The 25,790-nt window shown below is 37.3% G+C and overlaps 1 protein-coding gene across 16 annotated transcripts in view; it reads right to left on the bottom strand.

Moving 5' to 3' along the window:
• The window catches only part of BAZ2B (bromodomain adjacent to zinc finger domain 2B), a 206,487-nt gene that overhangs the window by 57,088 nt on the left and 123,609 nt on the right, over positions 1-25,790 (bottom strand). For 9 of the 16 annotated variants that reach the window (XM_070799185.1, XM_019972053.2, XM_070799145.1 and 6 more), the window contains 5 exons: positions 23,037-23,102; positions 21,237-21,302; positions 17,900-17,944; positions 17,648-17,680; positions 16,352-16,417 (listed from right to left, as the gene is read on the bottom strand). In XM_070799185.1, the coding sequence (XP_070655286.1) occupies positions 16,352-16,417; positions 17,648-17,680; positions 17,900-17,944; positions 21,237-21,302; positions 23,037-23,102 (276 nt within the window). The remainder of the gene's footprint in view (positions 1-16,351; positions 16,418-17,647; positions 17,681-17,899; positions 17,945-21,236; positions 21,303-23,036; positions 23,103-25,790) is intronic. The other 7 variants (XM_019972062.2, XM_019972103.2, XM_019972143.2 and 4 more) reach the window with 2 other exon arrangements.

Here is a 25,790-nt window from a genome sequence, read left to right as displayed (position 1 = left end):
AAAGAGTTAGGGACGGAGACCTGTCCCGGGGAGGGAGTCTTAAAAGAGAAGATTCCAAACACCAGGAGACCCTCTCACCGGCAGGTCTGCGGGGAGTTTTGGAATCTCAGAGGGCGACATTAACTGAGAGGAAAAAAAAAATAAATAAAACACACAGATTATGGGTCTATCTACAGCTCCCAGCGGAGAAGTAGCCCAGATGCTTGCATCCACCACCAGCAAGCGGGGGCTGAACAGGGAGGCACAGGATGCATTGCTTAGGGTCAGGACCTGGCTTGAATGCCCTGAGGACAATCTGAGGGAGCTAACGTGAGATAGCAATGCAAACCAAGGGATAGCCAGAGAGGGGGAAAAAAACACAAAGAGGAAAGAGAGAGAGAGAGAACTTTCCCACTAAAAGCTCTAACCTAAGGCACTGCCCACCCTCTCACAGAACAAAGGACTGAACTAATACCAGAGGAGAGCTAGCCAGCTGCGGATCCGCCCACCCCCACGGGAGGCAGGGAGGCAGGTGGGCGCCAGTCAGAGCTGGAAGGAAAGGGGCAAACTCGGCCCCAGAGAGGGCATCCCCTACCAAACTGCGAGCAGGCTCTCAGTCGCTAACCAAGTCTTCTTGGTATCCTGAACGGTTGACATCCGTCAGGAGGGCCACAGCCACAGATCAGCTCCCCAGAAGAGACACACAGCACACCTGAGATGCTGCTGCACACTCAGGAAACCAAGCAGCTGGGACCCGGGAGGTGCTAAGATGCACCGCACCTGGGGAGTGTGCGCTCGCTAAGCTCCTGGTTGCCTGAGCTGCTCTGACCTGGGAAGGGCACAAAAAGTGCGCACAAAACACAGGCCCAGCTGAGTCTGTACCCGAGAACCTGAATGGCATAGATATGGGAAGTGCACGCAACCCAGGGCCCACCTTAGACAGTTACCCGGCAGAGCAACCTGGAGCCTGAGCAGTGTAGACCGGGAAAGCACACACTCTGTGAGTGGGGGCAAACCCAGTGTGACCCAGACACTACGAGCACTCCCCACACACGCCAGTGATATTTGTTTGCAGTGTTCCTCCCTCTCCGCAGCATAACTGAACAAGTGAGCCTAAATAAATGACCACCTTTGACCCCTTGCGTCAGGGCAGAAGTTAGATACTGAAGAGACTTGCAAACAGAGGAAGCCAAAATAAATAAAGAAGAGGGAACTGCTCTGGAAGTGACAGGTCCAACAGATTAAAACCTTGTAGTTTGCACTGGCTCAAACACAAAGAACAAATAATAAAAGCAGCAAGGGAAAAACAACAGTTAAACCCACACGGGGATCCCCATAAGGATAACAGCTGATCTTTCAATAGAAACTCTTCAAGCCAGAAGGGTACAGCAGGACATACGTAAAGTGATGAAAGAGAAAAACCTACAACCCAGATTACTGTACCCAGCAAAGATCTCATTCAAATATGAAGGAGAAATCAACAGCTTTACAGACAAGCAAAGGCTCAGAGAATTCAGCACCACCAAACCAGCTCTCCAACAAATGCTAAAGGATTTTCTCTAGGCGGGAAACACAGAAAAGGTTTATAAACTCGAACCCAAAACAACAAAGTAAATGGCAACGGGATCATACTTATCAATAATTACCTTAAATGTAAATAGGTTGAATGCCCCAGCCAAAAGATAAAGACTGGCTGAATGGATACAAAAACAAGATCCATATGCTGTCTACAGAGAGCCACCTCAAAGCTAGATACACATACAGACTGAAAGTGAAGGGCTGGAAAAAGATATGTCATGCAAATGGAGACCAAAAGAAAGCAGGAGTAGCAATTCTCATATCAGATAAAATAGACTTTGAAATAAAGGCCGTGAAAAGAGACAAAGAAGGACACTACATAATGATCACAGGATCAATCCAAGAAGAAGATATATATAAATATATATACACCCAACATAAGAGCACAGCAATGCATAAGGCAAATGCTAACAAATATGAAAGGGGGAATTAACAGTAACACAATAATAGTGGGAGACTTTAATACCCCACTCACACCTATGGATAGATCAACTAAACAGAAAATTAACAGCACAAACTTTAAATGATACAATGGACCAGTTAGACCTAATTGATATCTATAGGACATTTCACCCTAAAACAATAAATTTCTCCGTTTTCTTAAGTACATACGGAACCTTCTCCAGGATAGAGCACATCCTGGGCCATAAATCTAGCCTTGGTAAATTCAAAAAAACTGAAATCATCTCAAGCATCTTTTCTGATCACAATGTGGTAAGATTAGATGTCAACTACAGGAAAAAAAAAAAAAAAAAAAACTATGAAAAATACGAACATATGGAGGCTGAACAACACACTTCTGAATAACCAACAAGTCATAGAAGAAATCAAAATATGAATAGAAACAAATGAAAATGAAAACACAACAACCCCAAACCTATGGGATTCAGTAAAAGCTATGCTAAGGGGAAGGTTCATAGTAATACAAGCCTACCTCAAGAAACAGGAGAGAAATCAAATAAATCACCTAACTCTACACCTAAAGCAACTAGAAAAGGAAGATATGAGGAACCCCAGGGTTAGAAGAAAGAAAGAAATCACAAAAATTAGGGCAGAAATAAATGCAAAAGAAACAAAAGAGATCATAGCAAAAATTAACAAAGCTAAAACCTGGTTCTTCAAGAAGATAAATAAAATAGACAAACCATTAGCCAAACTCATCAAGAAACAAAGGGAGAAGAGTCAAATCAACAAAATTAGAAATGAAAATGGAGAAATCACAACAGACAACACAGAAATACAAAGGATCATAAGAGACTACTATCAGCAACTATATGCCAATAAAATGGGCAACCTGGAAGAAATGCACAAATTCTTAGAAAAGTATAACTTTCCAAAACTGAACCAAGAAGAAATAGAAAATCTTAACAGACCCATCAAAAGCACAGAAATTGAAATCATAATCAGAAATCTTCCAACAAACAAAAGCCCAGGACCAGATGGCTTCACAGCTGAATTCTACCAAAAATTTAGAGAATAGCTAACACCAATCCTACTCAAACTCTTCCAGAAAATTTCAGAGGAAGGTAAACTTTGAAAACCATTCTATGAGGTCACCATCACCCTAACACCAAAACTGAACAAAGATGCCACACACACAAAAAAAAACTGCAGGCTAATATTACTGATGAACATAGATGCAAACATCCTTAACAAAATTCTAGCTAACAGAATCCAACAACATATTAAAAAAATCATACATCTTGACCAAGTGGCTTTATCCCAGGGATGCAAGGATTCTTCAATATTCACAAATCAATCAATGTGATACACCATATTAACAAATTAAAAGATAAAAACCATATGATTATCTCAATAGATGCAGAGAAAGCCTTTGACAAAATTCAACACCCACTTATGACAAAAAAGCTCCAGAAAGCAGGAATAGAAGAAACATACATCAACATAATAAAAGCTATATATGACAAACCCACAGCAAACATTATCCTCAATGGTGAAAAATTGAAAGCAATTCCCCTAAAGTCAGGAACAAGACAAGGGTGCCGACTCTCACCACTACTATTCAATATAGTTTTGGAAGTTTTGGCCACAGCAATCAGAGCAGAAAAAGAGATAAAAGGAATCCAGACTGGAAAAGAAGAAGTAAAACTCTCACTGTTTGCAGATGACATGATCCTCTACATAGAAAACCCTAAAGACTCCACCAGAAAATTACTAGAGCTAATCAATGAATATAGTAAGGTTGCAGGATATAAAATCAACACACAGAAATCCCTTGCATTCCTATACACTGAGAAAACAGAAAGAGAAATTAAGGAAATAATTCCATTCACCATTGCAATGAAAAGAATAAAATACTTAAGAATATATCTACCTAAAGAAACAAAAGACCTATATATAGAAAACTATAAAACACTAGTGAAAGAAATCAAAGAGGACACTAATAGATGGAGAAATATACCGTGTTCATGGATCAGAAGAATCAATATAGTGAAAATGAGTATACTACCCAAAGCAGTCTATAGATTCAATACAATCCCTATCAATGGTATTTTTCAGAGAATTAGAACAAATAATTTCACAATTTGTTTGGAATTACAAAAAAACTCAAATAGCCAAAGCAATCTTGACAAAGAAGAATGGAACTGGAGGAATCAACTTGCCTGACTTCAGGCTATACTACAAAGCTACAGTCATCAAGACAGTATGGTACTGGTACAAACACAGAAACACAAATCAATGGAACAAAATAGAAAGCCCAGAGATAAGTCCATGCACCTATTGACACCTTATCTTTGACAAAGGAAGCAAGAATATACAATGGAGAAAAGACAATGTCTTTAACAAGTGGTGCTGGGAAAACTGGTCAACCACTTGTAAACGAATGAAACTGGAACACTTTCTAACACCATACACAAAAATAAACTCAAAATGGATTAAAGATCTAAATGTAAGGCCAGAAACCATAAAACTCCTAGAGGAAAACAGGCAAAACACTCTCTGACATAAATTATGGCAGGATCCTCTATGACCCACCTCCCAGAGTAATGGAAATAAAAGCAAAAATAAACAAATGGGACCTAATTAAACTTAAAAGCTTTTGTGAAGGAAACTATAAGCAAGGTGAAAAGACAGCCTTCAGAATGGGAGAAAATAATAGCAAATGAAACTGACAAAAAATTAATCTCAAAAATATACAAGCAGCTCCTGCAGCTCAATTCCAGAAAAATAAGCAATCCAATAAAAAAATGGGCCAAAGAACTAAACAGACATTTCTCCAGAGAAGACATACAAATGGCTAACAAACACATGAAAAGATGCTCAACATCACTCATTATCAGAGAAATGCAAATCAAAACCACAAAAAGGTACCATCTCATGCCAGTCAGAATGGCTACTATCCTAAAGTCTACAAACAATAAATGCTGGAGAGGGTGTGGAGAAAAAGGACCCCTCTTACACTGTTGGTGGGAATGGAAACTAGTACAGCCACTATGGAGAACAGTGTGGAGATTCCTTAAAAAGCTGGAACTAGAACTGCCATATGACCCAGCAATCCACTGCTGGGCAGACACACTGAGAAAATCAGAACTGAAAGAGACATGTGTACCCAAATGTTCATCGCAGCACTGTTTACAATAGCCAGGACACGGAAGCAACCTAGATGTCCATTGGCAGACAAATGGATAATAAAGCTGTGGTACATATACACAATGGAATATTACTCATCTATTAAAAAGAATGCATTTGAATCAGTTCTAATGAGGTGGATGAAACTGGAGCCTATTATACAGACTGAAGTAAGTCAGAAAGAAAGACACCAATACAGTATATTAAGGCATATATATGGAATTTAGAAAGATGGTAACGATGACCCTATATGCAAGACAGCAAAAGAGACACAGAAGTAAAGAACAGACTGTTGGACTCTGTGGGAGAAGATGAGGGTGGGATGATGTGAGAGAATAGCACTGAAACATGTATATCATCATATGTGAAATAGATCACCAGTCCAGGATGACCCTGAGAGATGGGATGGGGAGGGAGGTGGGAGGTAGGGTCAGGATGGGGAACACATGTATACCATGGCTGATTCATGTGAATGTATGTAAAAAACCACAATATTGTAAAGTAATTAGCCTCCAATTAAAATAAAAAAAATTAAAAAAAAATAAATCACAGATTTTTAGGCAAACTTAAGAAATGGGTACATTGAAAGAAACTTTGTTTTTTGACTTCTAGGTAATATTCCAAAGTAACCATGAGGCTGTTGTATTATGATCTCCTACAAGAAATGTTATCACAGTTTATAGTTCTTTTCTTGGTATTCCCAAGGCACAAGATCAATCAGTTCAGTTCAGTTCAGTCGCTCAGTCATGTCCGACTCTTTGGGACCATATGAACTGCAGCATACCAGGCCTCTCTGTCCCTCACCAACAGCCTTAGTCTACCCAAACTCATGTCTATTGAGTTGGTGATGCCATCCAACCATCTCATCCTCTGTCGTCCCCTTTTCCTCCTGCCCTCAATCTTGCACAGCATCAGGGTCTTTTCAAATGAGTCAGCTCTTCACATCAGGTGGCCAGAGTATAGGAGTTTCAGCCTCAACATTGTCTTTCCAATGAACACCCAGGACTGATCTCCTTTATGATGGACTGGTTGGATCTCCCCTTGCAGTCCAAGGGACTCTCAAGAGTCTTCTCCAATAATACAGTTCAAAAGCATCAGTTCTTCAGTGCTCAGCTTTCTTTATATTCCACTCTCACATCCATACATGATGACTGGAAAAACCATAGCCTTGACTAGAAGGACCTTTGTTGACAAAGTAACGTCTCTGCTTTTTAATATGCTGTCTAGATTGGTCATAACTTTCCTTCCAAGGAGTAAGCATATTTTAATTTCATGGCTGCAATCACCATCTGCAGTAATTCTGGAGCCCCCAAAAATAAAGTTAGCCACTGTTTCCACTGTTTCCCCATCTATTTGCCATGAAGTGATGGGTCTGGATGCCATGATCTTAGTTTTCTGAATGTTGAGCTTTAAGCCAACTTTTTCACTCTCCTCTTTCACTTTCATCAAGAGGCTTTATAGTTCTTTTTCACTTTCTGCCATAAGGGTGGTGTCATCTGCATATCGGAGGTTATTGATATTTCTCCCAGCAAACTTGCTTCCAGCTTGTGCTTCCTCCAGGCCAGAATTTCTCATGATGTACTCCGCATATAAGTTAAATAAGCAGGGTGACAATATACAGCCTTGACGTACTCCTTTTCCTATTTGGAACCAGTCTTTTGTTCCATGTCCAGTTCTAACTGTTGCTTCCTGACCTACATACAGGTTTATCAAGAGGCAGTTCAGGTGGTCTAATATTCCCATCTCCTTCAGAATTTTCCACAGTTTATTGTCATCCACACAGTCAAAGGCTTCTAATCACAAACAAAGGCAATGCCAAATAATGCTCAAACTACCTCACAATTGCACTCATCTCACACGCTAGTAAAGTAATGTCAAAATTCTCCAAGCCAGGCTTCAGCAATACGTGAACTGTGAACTTCCATACATTCAAGCTGGCGTTAGAGAAGGCAGAGGAACCAGAGATCAAATTGCCAACATCCACTGGATCATTGAAAAAGCAACAGAGTTTCAGAAAAACATCTATTTCTGCTTTATTGACTATGCCAAAGCTTTTGACTGTGTGGAAAGAGACAAAAATCAATGCTGAAGGATAATTAATAGTCTCTAGATTTTTGAAATTTAAGATGTACCTGAGGGGACTTCCCTGGTGGTCCAGTGGTAAATTATCTGCCTTGCATTGCAGAGGATGTGGGTTCGATCCCTGGTCCAGAAACTAAAATCCCACGTGCCAGGGAGCAAATAAGCCTGTGTGCCACAGCTACTGAGCCTATGCAACACAACTAGAGAGACCGAGTGCCACAAGGGAAGATTCCACATGACACAAGGAAGATGCCTCATGTTTCAACTAACATCTGATACAGCAAAATAATTAAAAAAAAAAAAAAAAAGATGGACCTGAAAAAAAGAAAAAGTATAATCAAATCTAACAGGACAGATCCTATTGCCTATGACAGAGTGATATGGTCTTGAGAGCCTATACTTTTGTCTCTGTTGACCTAAAGATTCAGACTGAGGAAGACCTTCCTAAATCATGATCTCTGTATGAACTGTCTTACATGGTTCTATAAGAATTTGGTTAAAAGAGAAATAAATCTTGTTCTGCTGGAAAAAAAAATAAAGGTAACTGAATTTTAAAATTGAAATTAAGTAGATTATATAAAGTACAATACAGAAGTATGTCGTATAAGTACACACATCTTCAATAGAAAAATGGGTTTGTTTAAACCAAAGTATGTAAATGGGCAATTATACTTTATTTTTCACTAAGTAATGATTAGTATAAATATAGGATTATAAAAATATTCTCATGACTTGAGGGGTTATACATTATTTCTGCATACAAATTATTAGATGACTTCTGAAACTTGAACTACTCTCTTCTGTTTTATGGCTTTGTTGCCTAAAGTGCTGACATAGTTATTCTGTAATAGATGCACGTTTAACAACCTTTTGTGTTTATTGATTCTTGGGGAGATATACAAAAGACTCTTAAGATTGCTCTGGTGATTATTCAGATAATATGAGTAAAGTGTTCATAAATTTGTGATTGACATAGTTTGAAGTTTTTATAAATGAAAACAGTAGATTTTGAGCTACTCTGTCACACTGCTGAAACCAACTTGAGTTTGAATGATTAGTAATAATTAAAGCACATATATTTCATAAGACTTGTGTTACATTAGCATATAAATCTTCACAAGGCTAAAAATTATTCTTTATTATGTTATAAAAATATTTATGAACTATGATAATATATTAAAATTAATGTAAGAAAAACAAATAAGGTAATTTGTATGTCGGTATATTCTTATTAATTATAGGTTAAAGGAAAAACTATAGAAATTACATTTCTAAGTTTGGGGACTAATATAAATTTGAGGTATTTTTAGTAAAAAATATATTAATAGTAAATCAAAAAGTAAGATCAGTGTAGTGTACAAAAAGAACCATGAAAATAGTGCTTGTGTTACCTTTTCACTTTGATGACTATGAGGAGTTTCTTGGAATAAATTCAGATGTTATAAGAGATTTCTGATTAACAAGGTGAAAACAATTAGTTTTTTAACATCAATTTTTTAAAGATTACCTATAACATCTTTTTTCTGTACAACTTAATAATTAAATTCTAAAAGTATTAAAGTTTAGAATTAAAGGTTACACTAGGTAATTTCAGAATTTTGAGTTGGCCCTGCCTAAGTATTATATGGCTTTAACCTACAGTAAAATTTGTTCTTTTTAGTTAGTAAAAGAAAAAAAGTGCAACTGAGCTATTAGGAGGTAATAAGACGCAGAATATGAAGCCAAGATAGGCCCATTATTGGCATGACACCAGTCACACCTTGGGAATGTTAAGTAATAATGAAGAGATGAATAAGTACATTTAGTAGTAATTTGTTAATATTCACCAAGGGGTAAGTTTATATAAAAGATATGGTAAAAGTTTCGATTATCAGTACAAACATATACCTAGTTACCACTTAAAGTTTTATCTCTCTGATATGATAAAAAAGTATCCTTAACATTTTTTGCTTTTCCTGCAGCATCTAATTTAATGCTGTGTACATAATAGTTGTGACGGACCGGGGAGAAACATGGAGGAGCTACCCCTCACCCAAGGTCGGGGCAGCGGCTGAGAGGAGCCACCCCATATCCAAAGAGCGGTGGCTTCGCGGGTGCAGGAGGGCCAAGAGGAGCTACTCCACTTTCAAGGTAAGGAGGAGTGGCCATGAAGAGATACCCCTCGTCCAAGGTAAGGAGCAGTGGCTGCGCTTTGCTGGAGCAGCCGTGAAGATATACCCCAGGTCCAAGGTAGGAGAAACCCAAGTAAGACGGTAGGTGTTCTGGGAGGGCATCAGAGGGCAGACACACTGAAACCATAATCACAGACAACTAGTCGATCTGATCACACGGACCACAGCTCTGTCTAACTCAATGAAACTAAGCCATGCCGTGTGGGGCCACCCAAGACGGCGGGTCATGGTGGAGAGGCCTGACAGAATGTGGTCCACTGGAGAAGGGAATGGCAAACCTCTTCAGTATTCTTGCCTTGAGAATCCCATGAACAGTATGAAAAGGCAAAATGATAGGATACTGAAAGAGGAACTCCCCAGGTCAGTAAGTGCCCAATATGCTACTGGAGATCAGTAGAGAAATAACTCCAGAAATACCCAGTTGTGGACGTGACTGGTGATAGAAGCAAGGTCCGATGCTGTAAAGAGCAATATTGCATAGGAACCTGGAACCTTAGGTCCATGAATCAAGGCAAATTCCAAGTGGTCAAACAGGGGATGGCAAGAGTGAATGTCGACATTCTAGGAATCAGCGAACTAAAATAGACTGGAATGGGTGAATTTAACTCAGATGACCATTATATCTACTACAGTGGGCAGGAATCCCTTAGAAGAAATGGAGTAGCCATCATGGTCAACAAAAGAGTCCAAAATGCAGTACTTGGATGCAATCTCAAAAACAACAGAATGATCTCTGTTCGTCTCCAAGGCAAACCATTCAATATCACAGTAATCCAAGTCTATGCCCCAACCAGTAATGCTGAAGAAGCTGAAGCTGAATGGTTCTATGAAGACCTACAAGACCTTTTAGAACTAATACCCAAAAAAGATGTCCTTTTTCATTACAGGGGACTGGAATACAAAAGTAGGAAGTCAAGAAACACCTGGGGTAATAGGCAAATTTGGCCTTGGAATACGGAATAAAGCAGGGCAAAGGCTAATAGAGTTTTGCCAAGAGAACGCACTGGTCATAGCAAACACTCTCTTCCAACAACACAAGAGAAGACTCTACATATGGACATCACGAGATTGTCAACACCAAAATCAGATTGATTATATTCTTTGCAGCCAAAGATGGAGAAGCTCTATACAGTCAGCAAAAACAAGACCGGGAGCTGACTGTGGCTCAGATCATGAACTCCTTATTGCCAAACTCAGACTTGAATTGAAGAAAGTAGGGAAAACCACTAGACCATTCAGGTATGACCTAAATCAAATCCCTTATGATTATACAGTGGAAGTGAGAAATAGATTTACGAGACTAGATGTGACAGATAGAGTCCCTGATGAACTATAGACGGAGGTTAGTGACATTGTACAGGAGACAGGGATCAAGACCATTCCCATGGAAAAGAAATGCAAAAAAGCAAAATGGCTGTCTGGGGATCCTTACAAATAGCTGTGAAAAGAAGAGAAGTGAAAAGCAAAGGAGAAAAGGAATGATATACCCATTTGAATACAGAGTTCCAAAGAATAGAAAGGAGAGATAAGAAAGCCTTCCTCAGCGATCAATGCAAAGTAATAGAGGAAAACACCAGAATGTGAATGACTAGAGATCTCTTCAAGAAAGTTAGAGATACCAAGGGAACATTTCATGCAAAGATGGGCTCAATAAAGGACAGAAATGGTATGGACCTTAACAGAAGCAGAAGATATTAAGAAGAGGTGGCAAGAATACACAGAAGAACTGTACAAAAAAGATCTTCATGACCCAGATAATCACAATGGTGTGATCATTCACCTAGAGCCAGACATCCTGGAATGTGAAGTCAAGTCAGCCTTAGGAAGCATGACTATGAACAAAGCTAGTGGAGGTGATGGAATTCCAGCTGAGCTATTTCAAATCCTGAAAGATGACGCTGTGAAAGTGCTGCACTCAATATGCCAGCAAATTTGGAAAACTCAGCAGTGGCCACAGGACTGGAAAAGGTCAGTTTTCATTCCAATCCCAAAGAAAGGCAATGCCAAAGAATGCTCAAACTACTGCACAATTGCACTCATCTCACACGCTAGTAAAGTAATGCTCAAAATTCTCCAAGCCAGGCTTCAGCAATACATGAACCTTGAACTTCCAGATGTTCAAGCTGGTTTTAGAAAAGGCAGAGGAACCAGAGATCAAATTGCCAACATCCGCTGGATCATGGAAAAAGCAAGAAAGTTCCAGAAAAACATCTACTTCTGCTTTATTGACTATGCCAAAGCCTTTGACTATGTGGATCACAATAAACTGGAAAATTCTGAAAGAGATGGGAATACCAGACCACCTGACCTGCCTCTCGAGAAACCTATATGCAGGTCAGGAAGCAACAGTTAGAATTGGACATGGAACAACAGACTGGTTCCAAATAGGAAAAGGAGTACGTCAAAGCTGTATATTGTCACCCTGCTTGTTTAACTCATATGCAGAGCACATCATGAGAAACGCTGGGCTGGAAGTAGCACAAGCTGGAATCAAGATTGCTGGGAAAAATATCAATAACCTCCAATATGCAGATGACACCACGCTTATGGCAGAAAGTGAAGAGGAACTAAAAAGCCTCCTGATGCAAGTGAAAGAGGAGAGTGAAAAGGTTGGCTTAAAGCTCAACATTCAGAAAATGAAGATCATGGCATCCGGCCCCATCACTTCATGGGAAATAGATGGGGAAACAGTGAAACAGTGTCAGACTTTATCTTTTTGGGCTCCAAAATCACTGCAGATGGTGACTGCAGCCATGAAATTAAAAGACGCTTACTCCTTGAAAGGAAAGTTATGACCAACCTAGACAACATATTAAAAAGCAGAGACATTACTTTGACAACAGAGGTCGTCTAGTCAAGGCTATGGTTTTTCCAGTGGTCGCGTATGGATGTGAGAGTTGCACTGTGAAGAAAGCTGAGTGCCGAAGAATTGATGCTTTTGAACTGTGGTGCTGGAGAAGACTCTTGAGAGTCCCTTGGACTGCAAGGAGATCCAACCAGTCCATCCTAAACGAGATCAGTCCTGGGTGTTCATTGGAAGGACTAATGCTGAAGCTGAAACTCCAATACTTTGGCCACCTCATGTGAAGAGTTGACTCATTGGAAAAGCTTGTGATGCTGGGAGGGACTGGGGGCAGGAGAAGGGGATGACAGAGAATGAGATGGCTGGATGGCATCACCAACTTGATGGACGTGAGTCTGAGTGAACTCCAGGAGATGGTGATGGACAGGGAGGCCTGGCGCGCTGTGATTAATGAGGCCGCAAAAAGTCGGACACAACTGAGCGACTGAACTGCACTGAACTGTATATAATAGTATTTTAAGACATTTTAAAAAATATTTAGTTGATTACTAAAATCTATAGGTATAATTTAGTAGAGGAATACAATTTAAAATCTGAATAACTGAGAACTTCCATGGTAGTCCAGTGGTTCAAACTCTGGGCTCCCAATGCAGGGGTGAGGATTCAATACCCAGTCCGGGAACAAGGATCCTGAATGTCACATGGTGTGGCCAAAAATGTCTGAATAACTGCCAAAATGGTACAATTACCTCATCCTGTTCACATGTTCATAGTTATCAGAGAACAGTAACATCTTAAGAAATTTTACCCGTGGGATTTTCTCAGATATTCTGATACAGGATTATTTATGACATATGTTATTGTATTATTTTAAATAATAATTCCTTAAGTGTAAAATTCACCAAGAATAAAATATTTTTTATTACATAAAGAAAATTTTAGACAGAAACATATAATACACTCTTTCTTTAATGATTTTGTTTCATCCTCAACTTGCTTCCTTAGTACTTTAACTGTCACTTTCATTTCAACTCATTCATTTATTGAACAACAATTTCTAAGCACCACTATATAGCTGGCTCTAATCACAACACTTATGATACAATGGTACACAAGATTCCTGTCCTCATAGATCTTACAATCTGGGAGAAGATAAACTATAAACAAGTATAAAATAAAATAATGGGATGGAGTTCTAGAGGTTAGGTGTAAGAAAAGGCAAAATTAAGTGTTCTTGGAAAGCCACTCTGATAAGCTAAAATTTGATCTATGACTGAAGAATAAATAAGAGCCACTTGAATATTTGGTGGAAGAACATCAAATAGGAAAGATCCTTTGTTTAGGAATAATAAAAAGGCAAAAATGGCTGGAAGATACTACATCAGATACAAAATGTATGGTGGACTTTATTACAACTACAAGAAGCCAGTGGATCGTGTTATGATATAATCTGTTTTACATTCTGAAAAGATCACTTAGGCTGCTCTGTGGAGAATGCATAGTGAGAACTCAGAAAAGTAAGAATGAAAGCAGAGAAAGCAAGTTCCTTTAACTTATTATGCTTACAGCTATTACTTTATGTATATATGTACATGTGCACACACACACACAGTTTTTGGTTTAATATTTTGGCATGGTTTTCTTGACATTTCTTTTCCAGTTACTCATGCTTGATATGGGCAGCCCTATCAAGAACGCGCATTGCTCCAATACAGGTGGTTTAATCTTCCTTTAGTTTCTTCTCACTTTATCTGATAATTGTTTTTATACTCATAAGTACTTTAAATTGAAGACTGAGTTATTTTGTATGCTATGAGTATTTGTTTTTTCTGAGAATGAAGGCAGCTAGAAGAGGGAGGGCTGTGCCTGGTTCTTCATATCCCTTTCCAAGTTTTATTGGAAGCACTGTACCTGATTTCACTCTATCTAGTCAAAGGAATATTCTTTTCCCATGAAAAGTGCTCTTGGTTCTTGAGGGATTCTTAGAAGATTTCATCTTAACTATTTTCATTGATCCTGTGGCTGCTACCTTCTACTCAATGCAGATTTTACTCACCTCTCTTCAGCAGCTTTCTTTACTCTCTTCCCAGGCACAGAAGCAAATATGGGGAACCAATGGAAGAGGTCACGACTTTTGGGTCTTCTGGGTATCTCTTGACCTGAGTATCGTTTCCCTTGGATGATTTCTTTTTCCCCTTGGATGACCTTATCTTTACTATTCTCTTGGATGTCCTCTTGTACTAAAGCCCATAATCTGGAGATAACCCTCTGCCTTTCTTTAACCTTTCTTCTCCAACAGGAAAAATCAGAATGACAAGCCCTAATTTTTCTTAGTCCTTCTGGTAAAAAGAATACTTGCCAGGGAAGAACTTGTTTCTTGAGGAATTTTCCAGGCCTTTTCCCTGTGTTACTCCCTCAGTTCCCATCTCTTCAGAGAGGAGAAAAGTAGGTTGAGCTCTCAGGATTTTAATTAATCCCCTTCCCTATTCTTCACACCACTGAGTTCAGAAGGCAACAGAGTTTACAGCCATGCCCATTCCTGGAATCCATTACCTCTCTCTTTCAATGCCTGTCATTTTTCAGAGATTATAGTTATAAATCCATGTTATAATGTTAGATGTAGAGGGTGTCAGTGGTCCTGGATAATTAACATGTAAGGAAAAAACCACCTATATAGTAATAAGTGACTTATTGTAATAAGTAGGCACTATGTGGTACCAGGCACTGTTCCAAGAACTTTACATTTACACTCATCTAGACACACACCCATTTAATCATAACTACAAACCTGATGAAATAGGAAGTAGTGTCATCTCCATTTTATAGACAAAAAAAAAAAAAAAAACTGAATCACAGAGAGGTTAAATAACTTGCCGAAGTCATATAGCTGGAATGTACTGAAAAAAGAATTCAAATCCCGATCATTGGTTACAATGTCCAAGTTCCTAAACAATACATATACTGTGTCTTTATATCAGAAATATATAGTTTAAGCCAGAGCTGAGATCCAAAATCTGAAATATAGGGCTCTCAATTTCTAGACCAAACTGTCTGATTTTCATTAATTATTATTTATTAAATGTTTATCCCAGTTGATAATCTTACAATCATAGGAGATACAAGAATCATTATATCTATTTTAAAAAAGAAAGAACATGAAGAGCTAAAGCAAGTTGGTTTAGAGTTAGCATGTGTATCTGAGTCTCTGTTACTTCAAAGCACTGGTTATAACATTGTCATTTAGTAGCTAAGTTGAGTCTAACTCTTTTGCGACCTCATGGACTGTAGCCCACTAGGCTCCTCTGCAACGGGATTTTCCAGGCAAGAACACAGGACTGGGTTGCCATTTCCTTCTCCAGGGGATCTTTCTGACCCAGGGATCGAACCTGCCTTTCCTGCAGGTGGATTCTTTACCCCTGACCCAACTGGGAAGCATGGTTATTATGGCCATACCTCTATTCAACTGTTATAATGCATTCCTTTGTAACATTTTTTAACCTTTAACTGATTTCTATTAAAATCCATATAAGCTCATTTTGACATTTCAATAATTTTCTTCTTCTGAATAATATGGTAAAAACTCTTATTTCAAGGATAATACCCAGGCCTAATTTTACACATAAAATGTTAAAGAATAATTTTGAGGGCAAAAGTCCATGGCTGACGTTTGAATGAGGACATACAGAACTTGTCTACGCATGCTGTAACATAAATTTTGTGAAACTCTGGTCACAGTAAGAAATAGCTGCTGCTGCTAAGTCGCTTCAGTTATGTCCGACTCTGCAATCCCACAGATGGCAGCCCACCAGGCTCCTCTGTCCCTGGGATTCTCCAGGCAAGAATACTGGAGTGGGTAGCCATTTTCTTCTCCAAGAAATAGCTACTTTGATCCAAATGAATGCCATTCATTGTATTTAAAAAAGGTAATTAAAATCTCAGCCAAGAAAATTAAATCATACATTGGAATCCTTCCTACATTCTTTTATGTTCTAACACTTGGTTACTATCTCTAACCTTTGGTTTGCTCATGAAAATTAGTAAACCATGACAAACCCATACTCTAAAACAATTATATTTAGAAGAGTCAACATTTAAGAAAAATACTAATTTATGGTAAGATAATATTTTTCAAGAAATATACACTTACTTCTGCCTTTTTACGAGCTTCCATAGCTTTCATAAGCATCATATGTTGTCGCCTTCTCTCTCGTTCCTATTAAGCCAGATAAAATTAGGAATATAACTCAATCATAGTTAACAGTTTGATCTTCAAATGGAAAACAAAACAAAACAAAAAACTCTGTGTAGCATGTTTAGCATTTATAGACAAGTCACAGTAAATACTAAATATAAGACAAGAATGGCCAGTCTGTGCATGTTTTAGTTCAGGTTTAGAAAGCAAATACAAGAACAATCAAAAGCAAAAAGGTAAAGCAATGAACATGGAGACAGTGTAAACAGAAGCATACAAGATTTACTTATGGTCAGTTGTGATGCTCCTTCAAAAGCTGGCAGAACAAAAAGCATAATGGTTGGCTGGAACAGGTCAGTTACCTTACATCTGCTATTAGAAAAACCACAAATATGTACTATAGCCAATTAAACTAAAGGTTGTGTTCTTAAATTTTTATTTAGATCAGGCAGAAATTGCTTTAAAATCACTTTTACATCACGGTTTTAGAATTACTTTTATTTCAAATACACTATCATTTTGTAAATCCAATAATCCACCGACAAATTAGAAAGTTTTTGTTTAAAGCTTTAACACCAATTTAAACTAGTCATGGTTCATATAACACCATCAATGAAATGAGATATTCCTGTTTACTGATGTCTGTCCCTTGATGCAGTATTGAAAGCCACTAAAGCTGCACCATGGGCTCACAAGTTAAATCTAAAAGGCACAATATGAAAATAAAGTAAGCACTAGCTTACTTTGATAGTCTCCTTTTATTTAAAAAAAATCACATAGGTATAATGTTGAAACAGTTCTTTTTGTTTAAATATATGCGATTCGCCCAAAGGGATATTTCTAAAAATTTCTAAAATTTGTCCATAAAACCAGAATATATTTCATATTCTCTCATCAAACTAACCCAAAATTCCCATTGTATTCAATGGCAGTTTTGCATCTAGAATGATGGGAGAATATGGGTCATAATTGTATCTAATTGTATAGTGATCCAACTTTCACTGTGACATCAGTAATGTAAACTTTTAGACAGCAGCCTATTTAAGGCTTGCATGATTCAATGACAAATCTTGGATATACACCGTATTTCTTTTATAGATAGACAAGCAGATGTATGCAATGCACTGTGCTGTAAAGCCATGCAGCAGTATGTAATATGACAGCAGCCAGTGCTACACTTTATGCATTGCTATGACAACCATATCACAACCAAATCACAATGCGGTGTTAGATGTACAAAAATAAACATACCCATACCATATCTAGTCTATGCCTCTCCAACTCCTGGTAGAAAGAGTTGGCACAACATTATGAAACAGAAATCACAGAGTCATGAAACCAATTTTTAACCCCCCAAAAGACACCAATACCAAAGCAAGGAATTTAAGCAGGAATTACATTGGAAATTTTTAAGAAAATATTTTGAAGATTTTTCAAAAAATAGATTTAAGAAAAATTATAAAATTTACATTTAAAAATTTGTATAACTGTGTGTATACAGACCTGATGCTTTAGAAGAACAGCTTGCTGTCTTCTCATTTCTTTTTCCTTAAAAATAAGAAACTTTTAATATATGATTTTTAGGAAAAATTTAGAACATGCTACAAGTATTAAAAGCTCCTTTTCTGAGATTCTATAGTCTTCTATTAGGTTGAACCACATGAAATTTCAAATCTCCAAAATTTTTTTTTACTTATAAAGTGGCAACTTCATATGGTTACCTAATATATAAAAACTATATGATAAGAGCAAGCATCTGACTTAACAGCACACTTCAATGGCATGTTTACAGAACTGACTAGCTAGATGGACACATACAAATGGCACTTAAAAAAAAAAACACATAAAAAGCAATCCTCCTGTCTAGCTGATTAAAACTCCACTCTGAATATAAATTCCTAAAAACTCTATGATTAACAGGATCTATGTCATTTCTACACACTGTACAGGAATAAGAGTGACAAGAGACAAAGGGATAAATCTGAGATTTTTATGTCCACCTACAATTGAGGGCATTATTTCAAAAGGGTGGGGCTTAATGCACGTAATTCTGTGAATCTCACCACATGAGTATTTCATAAAGCTAAAATATGAATGAAATTAATATAAAGGGCAATCATGAAAAGGAGTAGAAATCTAAAGAACAAAGTAAGAGAGTCTATGTAGAAAAGGTGACAAATGGTTCCCTAGCTTTAAAAGACGTAATCAAATCAGTTCAGTTCAGTTGCTCAGTCGTGTCCGACTCTTTGCAACCCTATGAACTGCAGCACGCCAGGCCTCCCTGTAAATCACCAACACCCGGAGTCTACTCAAACTCATGTACATTGAGTCAGTGATGCCATCCAACCATCTCATCCTTTGTTGCCCCCTTCTTCTTCTTTCAATCTTGCCCAGCATCAGGGTCTTTTCAAATGAGTCAGCTCTTCACATGAGGTGGCCAAAGTACTGGAGTTTCAGCTTCAACATCAGTCCTTCCAGTGAACACTCAGGACTCATCTTTAGGATGGACTGGTTGGATCTCCTTGCAGTCCAAGGGACTCTCAAGAGTCTTCTCCAACACCACAGTTCAAAAGCATAAATCCTTCTGTGCTCAGCTTTCTTTATAGTCCAGCTCTCACATCCATACATGACCACTGGAAAAACCATAGCTTTGACTAGATGGACCTTTGTTGGCAAAGTAATGTCTCTGCTTTTTAATATGCTGTCTGCTGCTAAGTCGCTTCAGTCGTGTCCGACTCTGTGCGACCCCATAGACGGCAGCCCAACAGGCTTCCCCGTCCCTGGGATTCTCCAGGCAAGAACACTGGAGTGGGTTGCCATTTCCTTCTCCAATGCATGAAAGTGAAAAGTGAAAGTGAAGTCGCTCAGTCCTGTCTAACTCTTAGTGACCCCATGGACTGCAGCCTACCAGGCTCCTCCGTCCATGGGATTTTCCAGGCAAGAGTACTGGAGTGGGGTGCCATTGCCTTCTCCAATATGCTGTCTAGGTTTGTCATAACTTTCCTGCCAAGGACTAAGCATCTTTTAATTTCATGGCTGCAGTCACCATCTGCAGTGATATTAGAGCCCAGGAAAATAAAGTCTGCCACTGTTTCCACTGTTTCCCCATCTATTTGTCGTGAAGTGATGGGACCGGATGCCATGATCTTAGTTTTCTGAATGTTGAATTTTAAGCTAACTTCTTCACTCTGTTCTTTCACTTTCATCAAGAGGCTTTCAAGTTTTTTTTTTTTTTCGCTTTTGGCCATAAGGGTGGTGTCATCTGCATATCTGAGGTTATTGATATTTCTCCCAGCAATCTTGATTCCAGCTTGTGCTTCATCCACCCTAGCATTTCTCATGATATACTCTGCATGTAAGTTAAATAAGCAGGGTGACAATATACAGCCTTGACATACTCCTTTTCCTATTTGGAACCAGTCTGTTGTTCTATGTCCAGTTCTAACTGTTCCTTCCTGACCTGCATACAGATTTCTCAAGAGGCAGGTCAGGTGATCTGGTATTCCCATCTCTTGAAGAATTTTCCACAGTTTGTTGTGATCCACATAGTCAAAGGTTTTGGCATCGTCAATAAAGGAGAAGTAGATGTTTTTCTGAAACTCTTGCTTTTAATATGATCCAGTGGATGTTGGCAATTTGATCTCTGGTTCCTCTGCCTTTTATAAAACCAACTTGAACATCTGGAAGTTCACAGTTCACATATTGTTGAAGCCTGGTTTGGAGAATTTTGAGCATTACTTTACTAGTGTGTGAGATGAGTGCAATTGTGCGATATTTGAGCATTCTTTGGCATTGCCTTTCTTAGGGACTGGAATGAAAAATGACTTTTTCCCATTCCTGTGACCACTGCTTAGTTTTCCAAATTTGCTAGCATATTGAGTTCAGCACTTTCACAGAATCAACTTTTAGGATTTGAAATAGCTCAACTGGAATTCCATCACCTCCACTAGCTTTGTTCGTAGTGATGCTTCCTAAGGCCCACTTGGCTTCTCATTCCAGGATGTTTGGCTCTAGGTGAGTGATCACACCATCGTGTAATTGGATGTAATAGCAGCGGCTATCTCTTGAATTGTTAGGCCCACCTGGCTGCCTAATTTCAGTAAACAAGTATCAGAAAAATTGGAAGATTAGAGATGGAATGTTTGTGTGTAGGGGCAGAGGGCAGTGGTTAGAAGGGGCATGAGGGTCCAACTCTCTCATGCTTCATGCCAGAAAATCAAAACCAAAACAGCTCCAAACAACATACGAAGTTACAGTAAATAGCAATGGCTAATTTTAGTATTGGTAAGTGATAGCTGATAAAGCTGGGTTTTGGTTTTGGAAGGCTTTTCACTTTTTAATAGTTACAAACAATTGCTAGACATTAAAAAAGAGAAAACTATAATCTAAGGAGAGAACTGGATTTGGAACATAAATAGCTCTGAGGAGATCTTATCCCTTAAAACTATATTCAGGTATTATGTGATAGTTTATATTTCTGATTTGATGTCTGCTATTTAAAGAGCTCAAAGTATCACACAGACCTATATAATAAAATATAAAAACGTATATACAATATATAAACACTAAAAACACACATTATGCACGTTTTATCTGTGATCAACATTTTTTTCAGCAAGTCATTTTTAGGAGGGCTATTTTTAATATAATCGATACTAGTATCAGTTCAGTTCAGTCGCTCAGTCATGTGTGACTCTTTGCGACCCCATGAACCGCAGCACACCAGGCCTCCCTGTCCATCACCAACCCCCAGAGTTTACCCAAACTCATGTCCATTGAGTCAGTGATATAATACCATATAATTTTTATTCTTAAAAAACAGATTCTCATCTAAACTAACCTTTATTCGTTTCTCGGCCTCCAATAATTTGGCATTTGCTGCTTCTTCCTTCTTTTTCTTTTTTGCCTGTGCATGGAAAACAGGTCTCAAAGTCATACAATGGTACCACTGCAACCTGAAAATAATCTATGACTTGAACATGGAGCTACATGACTCATGAGAGAGAAAACAACATGTGACATATATGTAGACAATTACAGATTTTCTCATAGTTAATATTATATTTACAAACTAATTTTCATTTCTAATGTAAAGATTAGCATTAAGATGTAAAAAATTCTTAAAATTTCTTAGAATATGTCAGCTTTTCTTGATTTTTTCAATTCTATTTAAAAAGTCTGAAATAATTGTTTATTTTACATTAAAACAATCACAGAAAAATTTTTTTATACAATATTTGTTTTTTTCTGATTTTTAAAAGTAAAACATGATCACTATATAAAATTAAGAAGATGGGGTAGACTTTAAACAGTAAATATACGCTATTTTTCTCTAGCTGTTTATTGTGATTAAATTCGAGGTTTCTAAGACAGAATGGAAACTTACAATCTTTCTTGAAGTACATTTTGAATATCAAGATCATGATGCCAAATCTGAGCTTCATAATCTTAAAGTCATTAACTATCTAGTAGTTTCATAATTATTCAGTAGTTTTTACTTTAAGATATTTACTTTAAGATATTAGTACTTTTGATTTGGATTTTTAAAATTTATTTAAAATGGGTTAGGAAATATGTGTATATTTCTAGAAGGAAAAATCATACAAAAGAAAGCTTCAGCTATTTGACACCCTCAGGGGTAAATCATCTATATAGCAATAGTTCCCTGAATAGCTGGGAGGTTGTGCTGTGCTCAGTCGCTCAGTTGTGTCTGACTCTTTGCAACCCCATGGACTGTAGCCCACCAGGCTCCTCTGACCATGAGGATTCTCCAGGGGATCGTCCCAACCCAGGGATACAACCCAGGTCTCCTGCACTGCATGTGGATAAGCCAAAAGGGAAGCCCAGCTGGGAGGCTACACCAATGTTAAACACTGAATATTTATTTTCAAAATTTTGGATGGCAATAATTTTGAGATATATACTATTTATTTTTTTTGAGATATATACTATTTAGATACAGTATACTAACTATAATTTGGCTTTTTCTTGATGACTTGGGGAAATTATTCCGAACATCAGTTATTATACTGTACAGTTCAATAGAGTAATGCATTTCAGTTATTAATAATAAGGTGTTGAAAACTGCTTGCTAGTCAACCAAAAGATTACAGACAATCTTGTTAGGCTTTTGAATTCCGATAGATGCTGGTTGGAGTTTTTCTGTATTTTTCCCTGCTATCTTGTGGCTATTACCTTACTGATTCCAATGTATGTCCTCTAGTACTATTCCATCAGCTTCCAGGGAAGCAAGGCGTATTAAAAACCAGAAAAAACAGCTGGTTAAACTTGTTCCTACATTTAAAATTTACTTTCACTTTTTCAATGTTTTATTTCTAAATTAAAAGTAAATATCTATTAGTCCTAATGACTTTTCTAGAAGTACATAACACGACTTTGACCCATGAACTGTATGATACCTATACTGGTTGTTCAGAAGTTTTTCCTTTTGGCTTACTTCCCGGGTTATTAGGATAAGATGAGTTTGCTAAATAAGGTCTTACTCTATGCATTATGCTTGAAACAAATTTCTGATGGGCATACTGTAAGAGTGAGAGACCACGCAGGTAAGATTTTCAATTCTGCAGACTTTAAAATATGTGACTATTTACTTTAATCATATCATATTTAAGAATTCTACCTCTAGAATTTGCTGGGCTCGAAGCTCTTTTTCCATTCTGATTTGTTGTATTCTCTTAATTTTTTCCTGTAGAAAAAAATTATAACAATTTAAGATAATAAACTAAATATCCAAGTGGAAAGTATTTAAGTAGAATCAAATAATTTAAGATATTAAGTTTCCCATGTTGGATATAAAATTTATCCAACATGGGATAAATTTATCCAATTTATGATGTAGTTTAATATCATATATGTATGTTCATGTCAAATTAATGTGATTTTATCAAGTTTCTTAAAACCATTTGTAAAATACAAATGTTACGTAAGTATATAGAAACCAGGTAAACCAATATGATTAAACTCATTCAGCCTGTGGATTTTTATAAATATTTGCAATTATAACTATTTTGCAATAAATACAGGACAGAATAAGAGAGAAACAGTAATGAGAAACAGGAGTGAGAAAACATAAGGCTAATCTGGAGTTACTGTCATTCACTGGATAATCTTGAGCATAGAATAACTACTCTTGCATAAACCAGGGAGACGTACTTGTCCTTTCTCACTATGACATGATTAAATTAAAAATGCTTAAAAAAGTGTGTAGTGGCACACAACTGTAATAGATTATTATTAACAATTTCCATACTATAATTTCTTACTTCAGGTGGTGAATAACATAATATTATTGATACACTTTTAATTACTACAATAAGACAGATTCAGAAATAATCTGTAATATGATTTTAAAAGGATAATTACAATGCAACATTGTAGAAAATTATTCACATGACAAAACTGTTGTTCATATTGTCTTAATGTATTAGTTACTGTTTTCGAATTTAGGTTTGATAAAACTTTACATTTTGATGTAAACATTATCACATATGCTGTAAGCCCAACGTTAACAATTTCATGTTCATAACCCTCTTTGAAAGTCCCAAATTGGCACCCATGATAATAATACAGTTTCCCCCAAACACCCAAATTTTCCTACTAGCAAATTGCATTTGTTGTACTATTTCTACAGCCAACACATCTTATACTGATGAAAAATTACATTACCTGCTTCAATTTCCAGGTGCTAGTTGTATCTTTTCAAGCTACATGTCAATGTGTTTTTAAACATTTCTTTTTTTTTTTTGCACACTGATGTTACCAATCCTCTATAGGAGTCTATTGCAGGGTAATGAGATTTCTAGAATTACTCTTCTGATTTTAGAAGACTGTTCACATTCTATAATTTTGCTATTGGTGACCCTATCCTTCATCGGAAGGACTGATGCTACAGCTGAAACTCCAATACTTTGGCCACCTCATGCAAAGAGTTGATTCATTGGAAAAGACTCTGATGCTGGGAGGGATTGGGGGCAGGAGGAAAAGGGGACAACAGAGGATGAGATGGCTGGATGGCATCACTGACTCAATGGACATGAGTTTGAAGTGAACTCCAGGAGTTGGCAATGGACAGGGAGGCCTGGCGTGCTGCGATTCATGGGGTCACAAAGGGTCGGACACGACTGAGCGACTGAACTGAACTGACCCTATCTTAGTTTTGAATACTAAATGTAGCTTGCAAAAAATAAAAGCCCTAATGTATCTTTTGTTTCATTTCCAAGAGAAAGCTGTACTTGATCCATATCTGAAGTATTTATTTAGATTTGAACTTGAGACCTAAATAAAGCATGCTCTTTATTTAATTTTTCCGCTTTTATTAATCCTATAATGTGGTATGTTCCCAAGTCAGCAAAACTCATTCACTGTTCTCTTACATACATAGATAGGTATGAAATCTTCTTTTTTTTTAATGCTTATCTTATGTACACTCAGTCTAAAGCTTTATCCTGAAGTTGAGATATATATATATCATGCACATATATGACATATATATGTAATATATGTGTGTGTGTGTGTGTGTGTGTGTGTGTATTTGGTAGTGGTGTCATTAGCATTAGCAGAGATAAACATTTTTTATAAATTTCTTTAATATAGGTTTACCTTATAATATTGGGTATACAATACATGAACTGAGCTCTTTATATAAAATATCCTTTTTTATCATAAAAAGAGTTGAACTTTTCTTCTTTTTACCTAATAGAAAACTAGGGACTATCCTGGCAGTCCAGTAGTTAAAGAGTCTGTGCTCCCAGTGCAGGTTGCATGAGTTTGATCCCTAGTTGGGGAACTAAGATCCTGCATGCCACATGGTGTGGCTAAAAAAAATTTCTAAATAAAATTTTACTAAAAGAAAACTAAAGTTCATAGAAAGTAAATATTTTGCCTTAAATCAAAAGGAAACTACAGAGCTGTGTATTTTATATTCCAATGCCTTTGTTCCTTCTGTTTCATAATAATACTTTTGCAAGCTTCCAGAATATTTCCTTGAAAACTACCTGGTGATATTGGTTTACTAGGTAGAATAAATGATCTAGAAGCACATGCTACTATTTTATTCTAGAACTAATGCTGACTTTAAAATAGGCATTATGTAACTGACTATGCGAGTAGACCTAAGCTCTACTTTGATTAACTTTGCTGGCAATGAGGAATAAGTTAGATGGCTTTCTGAAACTACCCTCAGGTAAGTATTTTGATGAAAACTCATTGGTATTAACGTTTCTGGGACATTGGAACTACGATGCTTCTTTGATGAGAAGTTAAAAACTATGTATATTTAGGTTGTAGCCACCTTAAGAGTTTAGGATCACATAGCTGAATTTAAAGTACTGATAAGATATGCAGGATCTCTAGCCATCAGGAAATAGGATAAACT

This window comes from Bos indicus, chromosome 2 (assembly GCF_029378745.1).
Source record: "Bos indicus isolate NIAB-ARS_2022 breed Sahiwal x Tharparkar chromosome 2, NIAB-ARS_B.indTharparkar_mat_pri_1.0, whole genome shotgun sequence".
Taxonomy (NCBI): domain Eukaryota; kingdom Metazoa; phylum Chordata; class Mammalia; order Artiodactyla; family Bovidae; genus Bos; species Bos indicus.
The sequence above is the reverse complement of the archived record's forward strand: the minus strand, read 5'-3'. Positions and strand labels throughout refer to the sequence as shown.